This window comes from Castor canadensis, chromosome 15 (assembly GCF_047511655.1).
Source record: "Castor canadensis chromosome 15, mCasCan1.hap1v2, whole genome shotgun sequence".
NCBI lineage: Eukaryota > Metazoa > Chordata > Mammalia > Rodentia > Castoridae > Castor > Castor canadensis.
The window spans coordinates 4,626,827-4,646,864 of NC_133400.1; the positions used below are offsets into that span (position 1 = coordinate 4,626,827).

At 47.4% G+C, this 20,038-nt stretch overlaps 1 protein-coding gene across 5 annotated transcripts in view; it reads right to left on the bottom strand.

The window, feature by feature from the left end:
- Positions 1–20,038, bottom strand: part of Cdh13 (cadherin 13) — a 1,135,782-nt gene that overhangs the window by 26,923 nt on the left and 1,088,821 nt on the right. For all 5 annotated transcript variants that reach the window (XM_074055575.1, XM_074055576.1, XM_074055574.1 and 2 more), the window contains one exon: positions 2,126–2,268. In XM_074055575.1, coding sequence (XP_073911676.1) covers positions 2,126–2,268 — 143 coding nt within the window. The remainder of the gene's footprint in view (positions 1–2,125; positions 2,269–20,038) is intronic.

Below are 20,038 nucleotides of genomic sequence, written 5' to 3' on the forward strand. Positions count from 1 at the left end.
CCTCTTCCTACCTCGGTTTTCCATGGCTGCCTAATAACTCCCAGACTCACATCTCATTTTCAGATCTGTTTTGTACATTTTCCTGGAAGTTATCTTTCTTAATCACAGTTTATTCTAGAAGCAAGTGGTGACATAATCACCACTTAGTGACTAGAGTGACTCATGGTTGATTTTCTGATCTGTTCCACGGTGTGGGAGTGCCCACTCCAAGTCAGGCACCGTGATGGGTGCTGAGCAGTCAGTGTGAGGCCCAGTGCCACCTTAGAGGAGTTTGGTGCCTGCTCAGTTCTCCACCCTCACCTGTGCACCCTTGCAGCCCACCACGCTGCTAGCCAGATTACCTGTCACATTAGCTTCCAGTAATGCTGACTAACCGTGATGTGTTCACATGCTTTCAAGTTATACTAGGACGTCCTACCTTTTATTGATCTCGGCATCACTCAGTTTAGCTATCCCTTTTCTTGGGACACTCCCTATGTCCACCCCCTGACAAGGGCCTGTCTGGGCTTCGTTCTATGGGGACGGGTAGGACTTTCTACTGTGATTTGCTGTGTGCTTGACTACTTGTGAGCTCACTGAACACCAGGACTGTACACCGTCTTCATTTTTGTGTCCCCAGGACTGAGTTGTGTCTGGCCTAGCTCTTGGTGGATGACCACCTGAGTTCTACTTCATTGTGGCAGTTTCCTGTGCAGGGCCTTTGGCTGCCTGTCCTATCAGATGAGTTCTCTGACTTCTCAACACTTTGAAGAGCCGTCTTTCTCCATGCAGCTCATTGATTTCTTCATCGCCATTCCCAGTGGACAGCTCCTTCTCTGCCTTCCCGATCCTGTGCCTCTCTCCTTCTGATTTTGGTTTCCTGTTCCACACTTAGTCAGCCCTACTTCCTACCCTCCCCTTACCAAGTCCTCTTCCTTCAAGGCTAACCTCAAGGGTTGACGTCACAGTGACGCCCTCTCTGCCTGTTGTGTATCACACAGCAACTATTTCTCTCTCTCTCTCTCTCTCTCTCTCCTTGTCTCTCTCTCTGGCAGTACTGGGGTTTGAACTCAGGGCTTACAAACTTGCTAGGCAGGCATTCTACCACTTGAGCCACTCCACCAGCCCACGGCTACTACTCCTGCTTGGTGTATGTGTAAGCACCCAGCAGAGGGAGATGGTCTAAGAGCTCTTAGTTCACACCTTGCTGTTGTTAATGGTGGGCACTTATAAGGAGCCTATAAACTTTCATCTCAACCTATAAGGATTCCAACTGAGTTGTTAGTTATGAACAGCTGACTTTTAGGAGTAATAACTAGAACAAAACTTCTCATGTACTTCATACAATTGACATCAGAGTTTAACATGCTCAAAGCCCATCCTGATCTTCTCCCAGTCATGGCAAATCCTGTCAACTCTGTATTCACAATGCACAGGACACGTCCAGAGCTGGTTCCCTTCTCAGCCCTTCTGTTTTCATCCATGCCACCATCTTGCCTAGATTACCATAAGTCTGCTAAGAGGTCTTCCTATGGCCACCATTGTGCCCCCACAGTCTGACCTCACAAGAACAGAGAATGCTCACACCACTGAAATCTGCTTGCTTGTTCACTAACATCCCACTTGAGGACAGGTTTTGGGGGGCTCACTACTGGACCCCCAGCATCTGAAACAGCGGTTTACATGTGGATATGGCTTTGTCAGCATGGGAATGAGCAGCACGTGTTTGGTGGTTATGGAGCCACTGGCTGGGTACAACCAATATCTTGCTGGGGTCGCATCTCATAAGAGGATAAAAGCCATGAATCAATTCCCTTGCAGCACATCATAGGACTTTCTCTGCAGATGAGAGCATGACACCCAGATGAAGGACAGTGGCATGGCTTCTACACCTTGGTGCCTACCCCAGCTGGAGCACAGCATGCTTACTTCCCTGACCCCTGACTGGGCATCCTTACCTTCCCACAAAGACCCAAGAATACCCAGATGTGGGAATGTCACTGACTCAATGTGTGTGTGTTTGGGTATCAACTTCCCTGGGCTTGCTCATCATATTCTCTCTGGGCATATTAGAAGAAACATGGAGATGGGAAAATATACTTGAAATGGACAAATGACCCTTGATGGTCATTTTTAATTTACTTACCACTGTCGATGGCCAGGAAGAGGGCAGTATAGACACTGTTGTGGACGAATGGGGACTCCCGGTCCAGCGCAGCTGTTGTGTCAACAGTCCCATTGATGGGATTAATATTCAGCCAGCCTGCGGGGTCCTTGTACACAGAGTACCTGAAGAAAAAATTGGAAACAACAGAATACATTCAAATTAGAGGCAAGAAACATTTCCTGAGTGTGGGGACCTGGCTCCTCTGCTGCATACCAGGTCATTTCAGTGACGTACATTGCTGATTGCTCATTACGGTGACAGCTGACAGTCAACTCTGAGCTTGCTCTGTGTTGGTGTGCTTGCCTCCTTTCCTGTTCACGACAAGTCTACCATGAGGGTGCTCTTGTTACCCACTGGGCTCTCATGGAGGCCAAGTCCAGTCTTTCTCTCACACCTCCAGTGCCCCTTGCATGCAGTCAGGAGGGGAAGCACTATTGGGAGGGCCAGGCAGGATACATCAATGCTTGGAGAGGCCATTACTTCTGACAAGGGTGACCCAGGGACTTCATGAAAATACCACATGTGGATTAAGACAGGAAAATGGGGAGGAGGTTGTGAGAGGACAAAGAAGTGTTGGTGAACACCTGGAATGGTCTCTAGAATTCATTTCCACCAGGCCAACGATTGTTTATTCATGGCCATAGCCCCAGGTCTTAGCACACTGCACCTGAGCAGCACTCAGTAGCTACCTGCTGCACGCACTCATGCTTGGGGCTGGAGGGTCGGGGCTGTGGCTGGAACAGAGCTGCTTTAGGAGAAGTAAATGAGTTTGAAGAAACAGACTCAGCCAGGTTCTAAAGAACCTGAGCTCCATGTCAGGGGTCTGGACTCTGGATCACAGGAAACCATGGAAGGGTTCTAAAATGTTACTTTCAGGATGCTGTGGGAAGTTTGAACTGTATGGAGATGCATCCAGTAAGCGTGAAAGTCTTCCCTGCCAGGGAGATGTCAACTGAATGTGACTCTCATTTCTGTGGACTAGAAACAGACCTGTGGGCACTTCCTGCCATTGCCTACCAGTCTCTAAAATAAGCCCCGCTGAGGAGACCTGAGAACTGACAGCTTGTCAGGCTGGTATGATGCTCAAAGTGGACATCTCAGCCTTGCATGGCCACCTTTGGTTCTGTGTATGCTTAAAACCTGCCTTAACCAGTGGGACTGCACATTTCCAAATGAAGACCTTGTAGCAGGTCACCACCCAGTCACCACGGTGGGAAAGATGTGCACGCCCTCATCCCAAAACTATACATGTCCCCTTCAAGTGGCAAAGGCTGTGAAGATCTGACTAAGGTGAGGGTCTTGAGGTGGGGAGATCACGTTGGGTTACCTGGGCTGCCTAGGGGTGTGCTAAATGCAAGTGTCCTTATAGAAGGCAAAGCAGATTTGAGACACAGAACAGGAGAAGCCCACATGACCCTGGCGACCAGACAGGCACCTACTGGATCCCTAGAGGTCAATGGCTTGTCCCTCCCATGGCAATCTTCGGGCAAAGTGCCCATTCAATAACACTGAATCAAGTGCAGAAGCATCAGCCTCTTGCTGGGTGCCCTTCTGGGGGTGGCCATCCTGGGCCTGAGGCTGGTCTGTGCTCCTCCAGCCCTCCCACCAGCCCAGCAGGGACAGTGATGTTGTTATCCCTTCTACAGGTGAGGGAGATACAGATAGGCAGAACTCTTTGCTGTGTTTCCCACTCCTCCTCTGTGACCTGGGGACAATCACAGGGACCTTGTGGGGTGGCTGTGAGTGTAAAGACACTGACATCAAGTGTGGGCTCCATGCAGTGTGCCCATGAGTGCTGCCTCTGTCTCAGTCAGGCCTTGGGTGTGTCACCACAACCAGCGGTCAGTGGGTCCTATTTCCGCACAACCCGCACCATGCCAGGAATGCTTTGAAAATGTCACAGTGCTGGGGACAATGTGCTACACTGTGGCTGTGATGAGCCAGATGGCGTGTGAGAGGCTGATGCAGGTTCCACAAGCTTTGGCTATCACTGAAATGTTAGACATGCTGCTTCTGACAATGCTTACAACGTTTTATAAAAGCTGGCCTTTCCAGTCCACAGTAACTTCTGCCCTCATGTGGCAAACACCTGCTGTTTTTCACGACCCCACTCAAACATCTCTTGGTTGTTCTGCACAACTTCGAGGTAGAATTAATCGCCCTTGCTGGGCACAGGTCTGATGTGCTTTGCTGGCCAGAGCGTAGCATAGGTCCTGTAGGTTTGCCTCCTTCACTACCCTCGAAGCATCTTGGTTTCAGGATGAGGTACAGGTTGTCAGAAATAAGCAAAGAATGCTTACCTGTGCCCAGCTCTGTGCTAGATGATATGGGTGCCACCATATTTATTTTTGTGATTCACAACAACCTGATGAAGAGGGTGTCATCCTTGTTTTGAAGATGAGGTAGCCAAAAATCAGAGAGGCTAAGCAACTTGCCCAAAGTTGCCCAGCTAAGGTGGAGTTGGAATTTAACACAGGACTGATGGATTCTAGGGGCTGGGCTTTCCCCAGCATACAGTCTTCTCCTAAATCCAAGGCCAGGAGCTGTCCACTGGGCTTCTCCAGGGCTGAGCTCTCGCCCATGGTGGATGCACAGTTAAATGTACTGCACCTTTTCTCTTTCAGTTGGATCATTTACAGGAGGGGAAAATTCAAAGAAAGGCGACATTTGTTTTTCTTTTTATCAGCAGATCTAGGAGTGATTCGTGGTGGTTCAACAGATTTGAAATGATGACAATCTTAAATGGGCCGTATTTTATTCCCTCATTACTCAATTCAGTTTAAAATATAAATAAAAACTGAATTAAATAATCTAGCTTCTCAAGCAACACTGTTTGTTTCTGTCATTTATTTTTTTGTCTTATGCTGCTACAGTTTTGCAGTTGCAATTAACCTGTTTGCTGTTTTACTCTGTTTATTTGGTGCCTCTTCCCATGGCCCCTTGTGCAGGTGTGCCTAGGTCCCAGGCCCCTCATTGCCCAGCTCTCTGCTCCCCCTCAGAGCCACACCAAGGGCAGCGAGGATGGACAGATGGCTCCATCTGCCAAGTGCCTCCAAGCATCCATGCTGGCTCCAGCAGCCCACATAATCAAAACTAAGAGTTGGGGTGACCCTGAGTGGGAGGTGTGTCCTCCTTGACTCAAAGGGGACAGAGCCTCAGGCCCACCCATCAACAGCTCTTTTACTTCTTGGCTTTTGAGCATTTTTGTCAAATCAGCCCTTTGGCCAACTGATCGGGCACACTATGTAAATTTCTGACATTTCTGAAACTGTCTTTTTAATAAGACTCTCAGTATAGAAATACTTTCTGTGCTTTAATTCTTAAAAATGCACAGGCCTTATTAAATTGGAATTTCTGGGCAATTTATCTGTAATGTGAACTTTGCTTGTTACAGGGAAAAGAGAATTGAATTAAAAACTGAGCTCACTTCAGTCTGCAACAAAGCTTTGCAGAACTGCTCTGAGTTCTTGCCAAGCCTGGGCTCTGTTTGGATGTTGGCCAGAAGGGTCCACGCATGTCACAATGCAGGCAGTGCAGGGAGGCAGGGGTGTTTGTGGGGGGGACAGGCTCAGCCCAGGTCAACTGAGCATGGAAGGAAGCTGCCAGGCTAGAAGCCAGGGTCAGAGCTAATGGCTGCCAGTCTTTGCCCTCAGGGGCCCTCGTATTGGTGACAAGGAGAGAGGCAAAGGCTTGACAGGCCCCTTCTGCAGACCTTGTGTCACTCCCTTTCTGTGATGGAGGGGACCCATGAATGGGCAGTGTGGGTGCCATTATTACATGAGTTAGCATAGCCTTCCTTTTATTTTAGATTTTAAATGGTTGCAAAGTATACAGTGCTCTCAGTGCAGGAATAGCCAGAAGATAGATCTATACCTTGAAATAAGTGCCAGCAATGGTGGATTTTATACCTGTAGACAGATGTCCATAGAGAGAGAGCAATCTATTTATCTACATATGTTATGTAGTGTTCCCTCTATCACTATATCTGTAAGTAAACAAATGAGCTTTTATATAGGATTTTATGTGCATATATATCCATATATATATATAAATTACTATTTGATTTATGTGGCAAATTGGATTGTTTGGAAAATCCAGGCTCTTCAATAAATTGTGTTAAGTCATTACCCATTTGGAAAAAGATAAGTTGGATATCTTTCTGATCTCAGCCCCCAAGCTACATTGAAGATGATGTGAAAAATCAAAACTTCTCCGGAGGAAATCCAGACAAGGAGAAACAATTTGCAACACAAATAACAAAGGATTACTGTCCACACTACAGAAAGAATCTCTGTAAGCACAGGATATGAAGACAGTTCACAGTAACAGAAATCCAGAAGGTGGCTCCAGAACATGAAAAAGGGCATTTGGTCTCCCACATGATAATAGAATTTCGAATTAAAATGGTATCAAGATTCTGTTTTTTCCCCATCAGATCAACAAAATCCCGAAGTTTGAAAACAGTCCTGGAGATGTGGGGAAGGACATGGAGGCCCTGGGAACCGGGCTCCGATATGACAACTAAATATTTGGCCCTTTTTAGTAACAGGCTGAGACCTCACAAGCAATCAGATGCCAGAAATCCAGGGATACCCCTCGTGTTCTCAGTGTCGGTGGGGGTTAAGCCAATGCTTAATTTAGTTGGGATTATAGAGCAAGTCACCATGCCCACCCCAATGCCCCAATTATGTAACCATAAGGTGGTTTTCTCTATTAATCATCACCAGCCTTTTATTAATTTCATTGTTGCTGATCAGGCCTGGCTCCTACATGTACCACCAGCATTAGGGACAAGGGTTAAAACCCCACACCTGTGCATCCAGGTGAGTGCTTTTTTCTGAACTGAAGTTGTGCTCAGGAATGACCAACTGGTAGCAGTGTGCGCTTTCCTGGCTGTGAGGATGGTTGCCCGTTTGCTCACTTGGTCATTCATTCAATGAAGGTTAATCTTGCTTTTGCTCTGTTCCCAGGCCTGAGAACACAAATATGAACCAGACCTGCTAGAATTGCTCAGATGCCGAGTGCTCTATTTGCCATGGCGCCATCCGACTCCTGACAGAGTCTGTGACTTATCTCTTGCATCCCGACACCCTGCTCAATCCTGGCTTCTGTCTGGTCAGCAGAGTTAGTGAGAGGTTCCCGGGGACTAAAGCCATCCCTGACAAACACCAACCTAGCACAAACACAACTGTTACTCTCCACAGACGCAGGCTCCCAGGAGGACACTCAGAGTGATGTCAGGCCTGGCTGGGAATCATCAGCAAACCCAAGACAAGTGATGAGATGAAGAGGAGCCAGCCACTGCAGAAGACAGGACAGTGGCTTACAGGCGCTTCAGAGGAGGGGCCAGGTAGCAAAGGATCAGGAGAGGGCCTTGTGGGGATGGATGGAGCTATTGAGTGGTTTGGGAAGATGCCTGCTTCATCAGAAGTCTACTCAAACTGAGAGTGGCGAGCGGGTGTACTGTCCTGGGACACCGAGGGAAAAGTTAGGTCAAAAGGTAAACCATCCTCGGTTCATCCGCGTTCACTCTGAGAATAGGCTGTGGTTGGGGTTAAAATAAGCTTCAAACTTATTTTCATCCTTTTTTTTCCCTAAAATAAGATTTTAATCAACTCTTCATTTTTCTTCTGAGTTTTAAGACACATTTCAGTCCTCAGTGTGTGGTACACTTTGTTGCAAATGGCCCCCGTCTGCTGCCTGTTCTTTTTAGAGAAGGGCTGTTGGTGGCCCCTGTTCTTGAATTTATGACTTTGGGGTACAGGAGCTAGGCAAGGTGGGGGACAGGACTTTGGGACTGAGGTGTTTACCAGACTTTAATATCATTTTATCATAAGATAGAAAATCAGAATAAGTTCAAATGGATTGGTGTTTCAGAGGTTCTGAGGGACAAGGTTCTCCATCCATTGCATGTGGTTCAGCAGGGCCTGTCCACCCAGGTGCAGGCTGCACTTTCAAAGGTCAAGTTCACCTCTAGTCCACTGACACCGATGGCCTGGTGGCATCTGACCCAGGGGCTTGTTCAAAGGCACAAGCTCACTGGGAGAGGAGACCAGGCTGTCAGACCAGCATGGGGCAAGCAGGCAGGTATTTGCTCTGGGAGTTTTTATTGGATAATTAATGGATGCGCACAGCCTCTGTGCCAGCACGTGGTTCTCAGAGCTGAGGGCAGCCCAAGCTGAGCAGAGGTGCCGGGCGCCCTGTGAAAACGTGACTAAGCCCTCCATTGTGCCTCAAAGATCAGTGGACACAGCCTGGGTCAGGAGGCTCACCCCAGCAGCACGCTTGACTCAGGTGGCGGCCTGCTCTCTATCTGGTGTCTAGCAGCTGCCATCTGCAGACTCCATTTGCCTGAGGGGGCTAGCTGTGGGGTTCCATTGGGACAAGGGCATCTGGACTCACAGGTGCGCGTGGTCAGGGTCCTCCCTCAGCTCCCAGTAGTGGTTCTGCAACTGCTGTGAGGACATTGGTTCCCACCATGGAGTGAGGAGCCCCTCCCAGCCCTGAGGGCTCCTTCCTCACCTCCATTCAGTGTGGACACTTTGAACACCTTCTATGCCCCCAGCATGGCAGGGACCAGGCGTTTGTGGGGGGTGAGGCAGGGTGCTCATTGACTCTGCTTCCTTTGCCTTTGCCAAGGGCACACACTGTCTGACGTGGTGGTTTTCATATGAGATGAGCTCTCAGTATGGCTGGGTCTCCTCTCCTCACATGGGCACTGACCAGCCATGTGTCTGGCCCATAAGAGGCCTTGGTTGCTGAAAGGTGACTAGAGGAATGGGCGAGTGAGAAGGCAAAAAGTCAACGCCTGAGAAGCAAATGGAAGAACAGCCCTGGATCTAGGGGCTACCGTCCCCAACGACTTTAGGGGAGGGTGAGGATGAGCCCAGGCCTGAGGCCGTGTGAGGGCACAGTGAGAAGGCAGCTGTCAGCAAGCCAGGAAAACAGCCCTCCCCAGAGACTTTCTGGACTACAACCTTGATCTTGAACTCACCTCCAGAACTATGAGAAATAAATTTCTGTGGGAAGCAGCTGGGCTTGGTGTCCCAGGTGTGGTCAGGGGTGGCAAGGCCCAGAGATTACATCTCAGGAAGTACAGTTGCATCCTTTGGCCATTAGCTCCCTCTGCACCAGGTCACCACTGCTTCCTCATGTGGGATCCCACTGCCTGAAGGAAGTGGACCAGCCATACCAGGGTTCTAGGTCCTCTGGGCTATGCTTACAGAGCAGTGGGAGCCTGCAGGGGCTCTAGGGCTGGCCCCTCCTCACCTCTCACCATCAACGACTCATCCTCAACTCCTTCCCATAGCCTGCCGGACTCTCCTGTCCCTTGGTGTCTGCGTCATCTGTCCTTTTTCATGTTCCACCTCTTCCCTGGGCTGGCTCCTTATCACTCTTCAGGCCTCAGTTCAAATGTCCCCTCCCTTCTAACTAGTCCATATAACATGGCCTCAACTGTCCCTCCCATCCTCCTGCTGTCTACAGGATGGCCTGAAGTGGTGATGAAGCTGGTCCTGTACTTGTTCATTTGTGGATCTGCTCACTGCCGTGTCCCTGCAAGGTACACTCCCCATGAGGATGCTGTCACCACCTGTTCACTGATGTCCTCAGGGCCATTTAGGGCCTGCTCCCAGTGTCAGGTCAGCAAGTGATTGCAAAATAAATACGCCAGTATGGCTGCCTATAACAGCGTGTCAGAAGCATGGCCAGCCTGTCGAGAACGCTGCCCGTGAATTTTATGTGAAAAGTAGTACTCAGTACTCAGTACTGGCCTTTGCTGAGTGTCTGCGCAAGAGAATTTTGCTCATTTTGTTTTCCTGTTCCTCTGCGTACTGTACCATGTGTCAGGTCCTTCATAGTCCTTCCCAGGGCCTGGCATGCCATCCCGACCCATTCGAGAAAATACCCTGGAAGGGAAAGCTTGTGACCATGGTGATGATACCAACAATAAGACAGCAGATAATATTTACTGAGCACTTGCTTGTACCAGAAACTTCCTAAGTGCTTTGCATGTATCAGTTTGTGTGACTCAATAACTTCACGTGGGTGGGTTTTTTCTCCATTATTCAGATGAGGTGACTGAGACCCAGAGGGCTGAAGTAGTCAGCCTCAGGTCACCTGCTGGTAACTGAGGGAGCGGTCCTACCCCAGCACCCCTGCACATCACTCTGATGTTCCACTGTGGATCTGGGGTTTCAGAGTTGTCATATCTGGCTGGTGGCATCTTTGAACTTCTCAAATTTTACAATGTGTCTGCGTTCCTTTTGCAATAAGATTTTTTCTTGGCAATTAACAACTAGTAACACAAACATGCTTTTCTTTACATCTCCATTTTCCCCTTGGCAAAGGCAGAGGGCTCAGTGTCTCCTTACGACTGCAGAGGGTGGATTCTCTGATGTGTGTGATGTAAACACCAGCTGTGTGGTGTGTGTGCATGTGTGTGAACACATAACTCATATAAGATATGTGAAACACAACACTACAGACAGAATGTATACACGTATATAATGTATTCATTTTATAGATGTGGACTGAATGTTTATCCCCCCTAGTGTGTGTTTGGAGATGGCCCCTAAGGAAGTAGATAAGATCAAATGAGGTGTAGCGTGAGCCTTTGAGCTGATAGGAATTGTGATCTTATAGGAGGCAACCACAGAGAGTTGACTTTCTCTTCACCTCTCTCTTCCTTTGCACGCACCAACAAGAGGCTGTGTGAGGGCACAGTGAGAAGGCAGCTGTCGGCGAGCCAGGAAAACAGCCCTCCCCAGAGACTTTCTGGGCTACAACCTTGATCTTGAACTCACCTCCAGAACTATGAGAAATAAATTTCTGTGGTTTAAACCATCCAGTCTGTGGTATTTTGTTATTACAGCCTGAGCTAAGACAAAAATTACATAAATATTAGGTTGAACCCAAAGTTGCCATTTTTACTGGTAAAAATATCAACAATCACACGAGCAATTCAGATGTATATTACAATAAACACGACGTCTCAGAGCGTTTTTCCCCTTTACCGGACCGCGCTCTCTGAAGGGCAGGAGACCCAGCTTGTCTTTGCTAAGCCTTCCCTTCTGGGCTCACTGGCATTTGGTGAGCCTTGGTGAGTGATGAGTGAGAAGATGAGGACTCTAGTAGAATCTTTGGAATAGTTTATATCAAGGTGATTCCCTCCTTGAGAAGAATTACCTTGCGCTGACTGGCCAGATCTCTGAACTGTTCATGGAGCCCCTTTTTTCTCACTTCAAAGGAACTCACATTAAAAGTGTGAGTTCACACACATGCACACACACACACACACATGTACACACACATGCACACACACACACATGCACACACACACGCACACACACACACGCACGCACACACACATGCACACACACAGAGGCAACAGCTCAATGCAGTCAGACCCTTAGTGAGCCGCTCCACTCCTGGGCATAGACTGTGAGCTAGTTGATGGCAGCAGGTGCCATGTCCCCAGGCTACTGTGTGTGTAGCCAAGACTGGACTCAGCCCCAGTGGGACAGCTGCAATGCTGTCCTTTCTTCCCTCACACCCTTATCTCTGCCTCCTCCCGCCCACGTGGAGCTGCATAACCACTCCTCAGAGGAATGGTGGCTCTTCGTGTAGTCACAGTTTTAAAGGCTCATGTCATGAGGGAGGAGCAGGAAACCAGTTTCCGTCAAGCAATTTTCATTTTCCCTCCAAATGCAAGGTTAATGTTGACATTTAAAATGAACCCAGGTCCTAAGTGCTCCTCTGGAAGGGAGCAGGGGCTGGGGAAGGCTGCCACCTCCACAAACCTGTGGTCACTCTCTCTTTCCCTGCTCAGTCTAGTGAGCAAGGCTGTTAACTGGTCCCTTCAAGCCTGGTGGGTCCCCAGTCCTCATGTCCCAAACAAAGGGATCTCTCTCTTTTTTTATGATTTTATTAGCACATAATAATTGTGCAGGAGGATACATTGTGACATTTACATATGTGTTTAAAATATACCTTAGTTGATTTACCCCCTCCATTGTTCTCCCTCCTCCAACAGGGTTCTTTCTTGGACAGCCATTCTGAGCTCTGTCTTTTCAGCTCTCCTAATGAGGGTTCACTAACATTCTTGGCTTTTCCAATCTCCCACGTTGGCATTTGATTTTCCAAAATTGAGTATCTGGTTTCTCAGTATGGAAGGGGCACCCTTGAGTTCCGCCATTAGGGTGGAGACCCATGGGCCAGGTCAAGGTGTGTGCTAAGGCAAGTGGAGTGAAAGCACAATGGTGGATCTGGGTGATGAGTGAACAGGCGCATGCTGCAAAACGCTTTAACATCTCAAAACGTTTGTAAAACTGAGAAAGAAAGGCAGAATGAGGAATATGTCTTTTTTCCACACCCTAAGCAGCTCTCTCCCCCAACTATTGTCTTCCTGCCACAGACCCTTTCAGGAGAGGACAGACAGTATGATTCCACTCATGGAAAATGTCCAGACCAGGCAAATGCAGACACAAAGTAGATCATGGCCACCTAGGGCAAGGGACGGGCCCTGGGGGTGATGGCAGCAGTACAGTGTTTCTCCTTGGGGCAGTGAAAATGTGTGAAAATCGAAGGTGGCAATGTCTGTGTGACCCCATGAACATGCTAAAAATCACTGACTTGTATCTCTTAAGTGGGTGGATTGTGTGGTATGGGAATTGTATGTCAATTAAGCTGTTATATGTAAGTAAAATCCCGTCAAGGAAGTGACTTCTCTATGGCTTCCAAGGTGATTAAAGGAAAATAAAAGGGGACAAAACCCAAACGCCTGTCCCATGATGCTCTTTAGGAGAGTCTATCATTGAATTCCAGAAGGCAAAAAAAAATGACCATGGTGTTTTGATTTTTTTCTTCCATTTTTGCCTGCGTGGCCTAGGCTGAGTCAAACGAAAGACTGAGTGCTGTCTGCAGACCTCCATTCACAGTGGCAATGACCGTTGCAGAATGGATCAGAACTGGCATTTGTGGGGTGAGTGGCTGACCCTAGCCATGGTTTGGGACCCAGACAGAAGCCCTGGTCCTATTGCAAACTTGACCAGTGACCTTCGTCATATTACTTTTACTCCAGGTCTCGGTTTCCCCATCTATAAAACAGAGGATGTGTTAAATGATGGTCTCTGAGGCTCCTCCCGACTCGGATAAATTATGACAGTCTTTACCAAAGTGATCATTATTCATGGATGAGCAAAAAAGTTGTAAAATTATCCCTGGTGGGCAGATACAAACTGAAATCCCAGTAGTTTTTCCGTACATGACGTGACATTTTACAATGTAGTGTAAGTGCCGAGAGTGAAAAGATAGTCATTAAAGGTAAGAAAAATAAATAGTCAGGAAAGAATGGCTGTATAAATTGCTCACGCTGACTTTGGGGGGGATCATTTTTTTTTTAAAGTAAGATCATGAGAAGGAGGATTTATGTGCTCGGAGCCAATGCAAATGCAGGGTTTGTCTCACACCCATTTATCAGCTACAGAGAGCTGATTTATGGTCCCAACGTCCTATTTTGTATTCTGACTGGCTCAGAAAGTTAACTGACAACACAGGAAGAAATATCCTCTGTCTCACTGCAGATGACGGCTTATAAATGAACACGACTTGATTTTCTGCTCTGGAAAATTAGTGTTTGGGAACTCTCATTAGAAATTAGTCCTTAAAGCTGTTCCCAAACCTGACTGTTTGCCCCATCACTTGGTTGTTAGTTTAGGCACTTAATCTTCTGACAGCACTGGGCAGGGAAACTACTCTTTGCTTTAGAATGTTCTAAATGGACTCATTGTCTAGATTTAAAACCACATCACCAGCCAGGCTGTGTCCTGGATATCTCCCTCTGCCTGTCCCCTGCAGGGTCATGGTGCCCACTTATGGAAAGGTAGGCAAACCAACGGCCAGTGTGTGGGCAAGACTGGTGGGTCAGTCGTACCTGGGCTGTGCTCTGAGCCCCTTCCTGGCCTGCTTGGGCCCTATATGGGCCTGGAAGGGTGTAGACAGAGAGGTGTTTGCTCTTAACACTCCTCCCAAATTCTACTAAAGAAGAGTGAGTGTGATTCCCAGACCAGGAGTCCATGGGAGTGGACCCTGGAAGCACCCAGGGGCTTAAAGATGCAAATCCCAGACCTGACACTGGTGTCCTTGGCCTGGAGGGTGTGGGAAGGGCCTGAGGCCCCTACCAGTTTTTGCAGCTGGTCCAGAGGCAAGCCCTTGAAATTTGCCTAGAAGCTGGCTCTCTGCTGTTTCCTCCAAGCCACTAGAAGCCTAAGTCTTTGGAAATGAGCAGAATCAAGTGTATTTGATCTAGGGAGATATGAGTGGTAGAGTCAGAAACCTTCCTTCCTGTCTGGGTAAATAGTCCACAGCAAACCAGTCACCAAATACTTCTAGTTTCAATGTCTTCATGAGTCTTAGTGGCTGCCTACCTCGAGTTCCCTATCACTGTTCTGGTCCAGGCCACATCCTCTGCTATGTAGCCTCTCCTCTCTTCCCCCAATGTCTGTCTTGTGTCTGAATGTTCTTTTCCTAACAGCCAGATGGGATTGCAGCATCTTTCTGAGTCTAGCTGTCAGGAAGCCCAGCTACTAACAGACCAAGGTTCACATTCCATCATAGGACACGGGAGACCCTGCACAGTTCTGCCCACTTGCTCAATGGACAGTTCCAGCTCCTTCGAGCCCTGGCCTTTGCCCCACCCTTTCCAGGTTCTACCTTCAGGTCCTTCCTAGGCTCTCTGCCCTTGCCACACTGTCTTCTCTTCACAAGTGTCATTTTGTCATGGCTGTTATCCTGAAGGCACCTATTTATGCATTTCTGTCCAGGACGGGTGAGCCTGGATGTGTTTGGTGACTGCGTGTGCCCTGTATCTGTGATACATTTGTTGACTGAAGACATGCAGAAGTAGCATGCAGGGTACGATGTCCCCAAAGCTGTAGGAAAGCAGGCAAGACGTTCAGGGTTGTGCCCAGAGACCATAGCACGGGAGCAGCTCCCATCCAGGTCTTCTCTCTGACCTGCCCTGGATGCAACATAGTCCTGTTCACCTCATCTAGCAGTCTGGGTGCCTGCCTGTCCCTGTCCATCACCAATCTGGTCCTCCACAGAGGCTGACACAGGATAGGTAAGGGAGGGGAAGGATCCAAATGTTCAGGAGACAGTTCTTCAGGATCCCTTTCGGGGGACCGTAGGAGACGGGTTTCAACACAATCACAGGGGCCTTGAACTAACAAGCACTTTCTGGTTGAAGGCAATTTTAGGATGTTCAGCTTCCTCCACCCATGTATCCATACATCTACTCATTCATCAACCCATCCATGCATCCACCTCTTGTCCATGCATCTATGGGGGCTTGTGCTCATCTGTCCATGCATCCATTCTTACACCTTTTATGACTGTTACCTGCTCGACAGTCTTCTGTACACTGCGTATATGAAAGAGAACAAGAGGAAATGCCTCTTCTCATGCAGCTTGTCTTCTAGGATACAGAGAAGTCATTAGCAAACAGGGAACTAACCAGACATTAACTGCAGAGAGTGGTGTGTACTCTGACAGTCATCACATTGGGATGGTAGAGGGAGGGACAGGTCACGAGGAGGATGAGTTGGAGGGGTGATTCTTCAGTAGGTGTTCCAGGAGTCCTCAAAGAGGGGAAGGCCACCACAGAGACCTAACTGGAAAGGCACTGGTCACATGCAGGTTTGGGGAAGGGACAACATTCCAGGCGGAGGAATCCACAGTGAGCTGGTGTTGGGGGGGGGGCCTCCAACTGCAAAGTGGCTTGGAGATGGTCCAGTGGACCCATGTGTGAGGTCATTGAGAAGGGGACTGACCTTTCCTAGAGTTTGCTTCCCTGTGTGCAGGACAGAGGCACTAACACGTTCCTTGCAAGGGCCGGTATAGCTAAATCACATGTGCAGTGTGGCCCTTGGTGTGGGGTAGGCTGTCAGGAGACCTTGAGATCCTTTTGCCAAGAAAAAGCCATCGTCCTTTTCCCATCAGCATCCTAAGTCAGGCGAGAGATTGATCACCTCGGTTCTGGTAACCCGATTCAGACTGACACTTCTATCTGATTTCAGTTTCATTCCATATTTTTAAAATGCTCTATGTACTCCCTTTATTATGCATGTCACCCAGCTCTGGTTACTGTGAAACTAGAAGGTCACAAGCTTGGCTCAGGGCTCAGAAATATGGCACCTGTCAGGAGCATGATTTAGGAACTTGGCCTTCCTCGGTGGGACCACAGCGTAGTAAAATCAAATCAACGATTCAATTCATTGCTGCTGAATAAAAACAAGGGGAAATCTTAAGTGCCGTATTCACAATAAACTTTTTGTTAGTAAACTTTTTTTTTTTTTTTTTGTAATATGACATTGAAATCCTCCCTGCCTCCTGCCCAGTCTCCAAAATCTCAGAACTGGAAAGAGGGGCTTGAGAACCTAAGAGGATGCTACAGCCCCATCAGAGGTACAAGAAGTCCAAATGGCCCAAAACACATGAAGAAATGCTCTCCATCCCTGGCCATAAAGGAAATGCAAATCAAAACCACGCTAAGCTTCCACCTCACTCCTGTCAGAATAGCTAGCACCAAAAACACCACCACCAACAAATGTTGGTAAGGATGTGGGGAAAAAGGAACCCTCATACACTGCTGGTGGGATATTAATTTGTACAACAACTTTGGAAAACAATATGAAGGCTCCTCAAAAAACTAAAAATAGAACTGCCATACAATCCAGCAATCCCACTCCTGGGGATGCACCTGAAGGAATGTGAGTCAGGTTACAATAGAGACACCTGCACATCCGTGTTTACTGCAGCACTATTCACAATAACCCAGCTATGGAAACAGCCAAAATGCCCCACTACTGATGAATGGATTAAGAAAATGTGGTATTTATAAACAATGGAATTTTATTCAGCCACAAAGAAGAATGAAATTTTGTCATTGGCAGGTAAGTGGATGGAACATCATGTTAAGTGAAGTAAGCTCGGTTCAGAAAGACAAAGATGACATGTTTTCTTTCACCTAGCATCGTTTAAACACATATCTACAGAATATGTTTCCAATAGTGGAAGTGTTAAAGGAGACTGGGGGAGGAGGGAAGAAAAAGAGATGGTAAGAGTGGATACTATTGAAATATATCACATCTGTATAGGAACTAGATAACAGAACACACTGAAAACTGCTGAACAACATGGGGTAGGGGGAAAAGGGTAAGGCAGAGTAATAGAGGGGGTCAGACTGGTTAAAGTACAATAAAATACCAGGCAATCCCCACTGAATAAACCGACACTTAACCAATGAAGGACAGGAATGTAAGAGAGGTCGTGTTAAAGAAGGGTCGAATGAAGAAGGTAGAGGAGGTGAATATGGTGAGTGTACTTTCTACACATGTATGAACGTGGAACATTGAACCCTACTGAAGTCATTTTAAGAAGGGGAAGGGGAAGAGAGAGAACAATGGAGGGGAAACTGGGGTTCATTATAAGCATATATCGAAATATCACAACAACCACCCCTTGTACAACTATTATAAACTAATAAAATTGTTAAAAAAAAAAATCCAACCAAACAAAAAACACCACACGAGGGTGCAGGACATGTGAGCCCTGTTTGCAAGCTGCCATTGAGGCTTTCCTTTTCTTTTATTTCTTTTTTTGATGGTACTGGGGTTTGAACTCTGGGCCTCATGCTTGCTAGGCAGGAGCTCTACCACTTGAGCCACTTCACCACCTCTAGAGGCTTTTCTTTTCTGATTGCACTCACATCTGCCTCCTTCTGGTTTTACTGCCAGAGGCCACTGGTAAACACCTAACACCTGGTTCTGGGGTGGGGGAGACAAAAGCCCACACTAGCAGCATTTGGCCCATTTCCATGGTGTAGGTATTCCACTGTGGTCACTTCAAGACACTCCCATGGTGTCCTTGGAAACAAGAGTTGTGAAGAGGGTAACAAGTGGCTCCTGTAAACTGAGATTAATGGGCTTCAACAGCAATATGACATCATGACCCTAAACACAACTATGAAAATGAGGTTCTATATGTGTGAGAGTTCACATAGCCCTAGCACCACTGTTTATGGCAATGACCATTTCAAGGATGAGAGGATAAGGAAATAGAGAGGGAGGGAGAGAGGGAGAGAGGGAGAGAGGGAGGGGGAGAGGGAGAGAGAGAGAGAGAGAGAGAGAGAGAGAGAGAGAGAGAGAGAGAGAGAGAGAGAGAGAGAGAGAGGAGAGAGAGAGAGAGAGAGAGAGAGGAGAGAGAGAGAAAGGCCAGTTTCACATAATTAGGAAGTGGCAGAACTGGGATTTGGGCTCTTCCCTGGATTGGTGCCTTGCTCCTAACGGGCACTGGGGATCTAGTTTCCCTGGGCTCTTCCCTCAGTGCCCTCTTGCACATGGAACCAGCTGCCCCTAGTTCAGATCTGCAGGCAGTTTTCTGGGTGTGGCTCCAGATTGCAGCCTCAACCTCTGCATTCAATCTCTCTCCTCTATCAAAATGGGGTCCCCACTTTCTCCAGATGTGCTGTGCATCCCCAGTCTTCCTGTCCTACCCTATCAGCTTTTTCTTACCCCACTTATCCATAATGGTCCCATTCAAATCTGTCCCCTCCTGCTAATTCTACACCACCGTTATCCTTGGAGTCTCTTGCTCCTTGAGATGCCTGGACCACTTGCTTGGCCTTTAGGACAGGGTCTTTCATAAATACCCTGCCGTTCACTGATTGGGATTTCTTACGGTTCCTGGGAGACCACAAGCTACTTGAGGGCAGAGGCAGTGTAGTATGTAGGACAGAAGAGCCACAAAGAGTCACCTGCTCAGAAGGCTGTGTAAGAACTCCGCCCAGGCCAGGCCCACTGCAGAAAAATCTAAAGGAAAGTCCTCTGTTTCTTTGGGTCTCAGACCTGATAGCAGCCTGACAAGGACAGATTTAACCCCTTTAAAAAAATGTCTAAAAAAATAATATTCAAATATAGAATGTATACAAATAGGAAAACTTTAAAAAAATGTTTACTGGGCTGGGGTGCGGCTTTAGTGGTAGAGGCCCTGGGTTCAATCCCTACTATTGGAAAAAATGTAATACATATCTGTATTATGTATTTTATAATATACAATATGTAATATAAATATTATATGTAATACAATATTTTATATATTATATATATTTTTCAAATAGCAAATCTCTGAACTCTATTTAACCATACAAAGGTCAAGAGAAGGCAGCTTCTCTGTGGCTGGGTGTGTAAGCCATAGCGTGTAATATGTAATGGTGTGAGTGTGTATATATGCATGTGTGAAGTGTGTAACTGTGCATGTGTGTATGCATGTAGGCATGTGTGTGAGTATGTATGCATGTGTGTGAAGTGTGTATCTGTGCATGTATGTGTATGCATTTGTGTGAGACTGTGCATGTATGTATGCATGTGTTTGTAGTGTGTAACTGTGCATGCGTGTGAGTGTGTATGCATGTGTATAGTATGTAACCGTGCATGAGTGTATGTATGCATGTGTGTGTAGTAACTGTGCATGTGCATGCATGTAGGCATGTGTGTGCATGTATGCATGTGTGTGTAGTGTGTAACTGTGTGTGTATGTATGCGTGTGTAGTGCGTAATTCTGTGTGTATGTATGCATGTGTGTGCATGTAGGCATGTGAGTGTGTATGTATGCATATGTGTGTAGTATGTAACTGTGCATGCGTGTGCATGTATGCACGTGTGTAGCGTGTAACTGCACGTGTGCGTATTATGCATGTGTGTAGTGTGTAGCTGTGCATGTGTGTGCATGCAGGCATGTGTATGAGTGTGAGTATGTATGCATATATGCAGTGTGTAATTGTGCATGTGTGTGAGTGTGTATGCATGTGTATAGCATATAACTGTGCATGTGTGT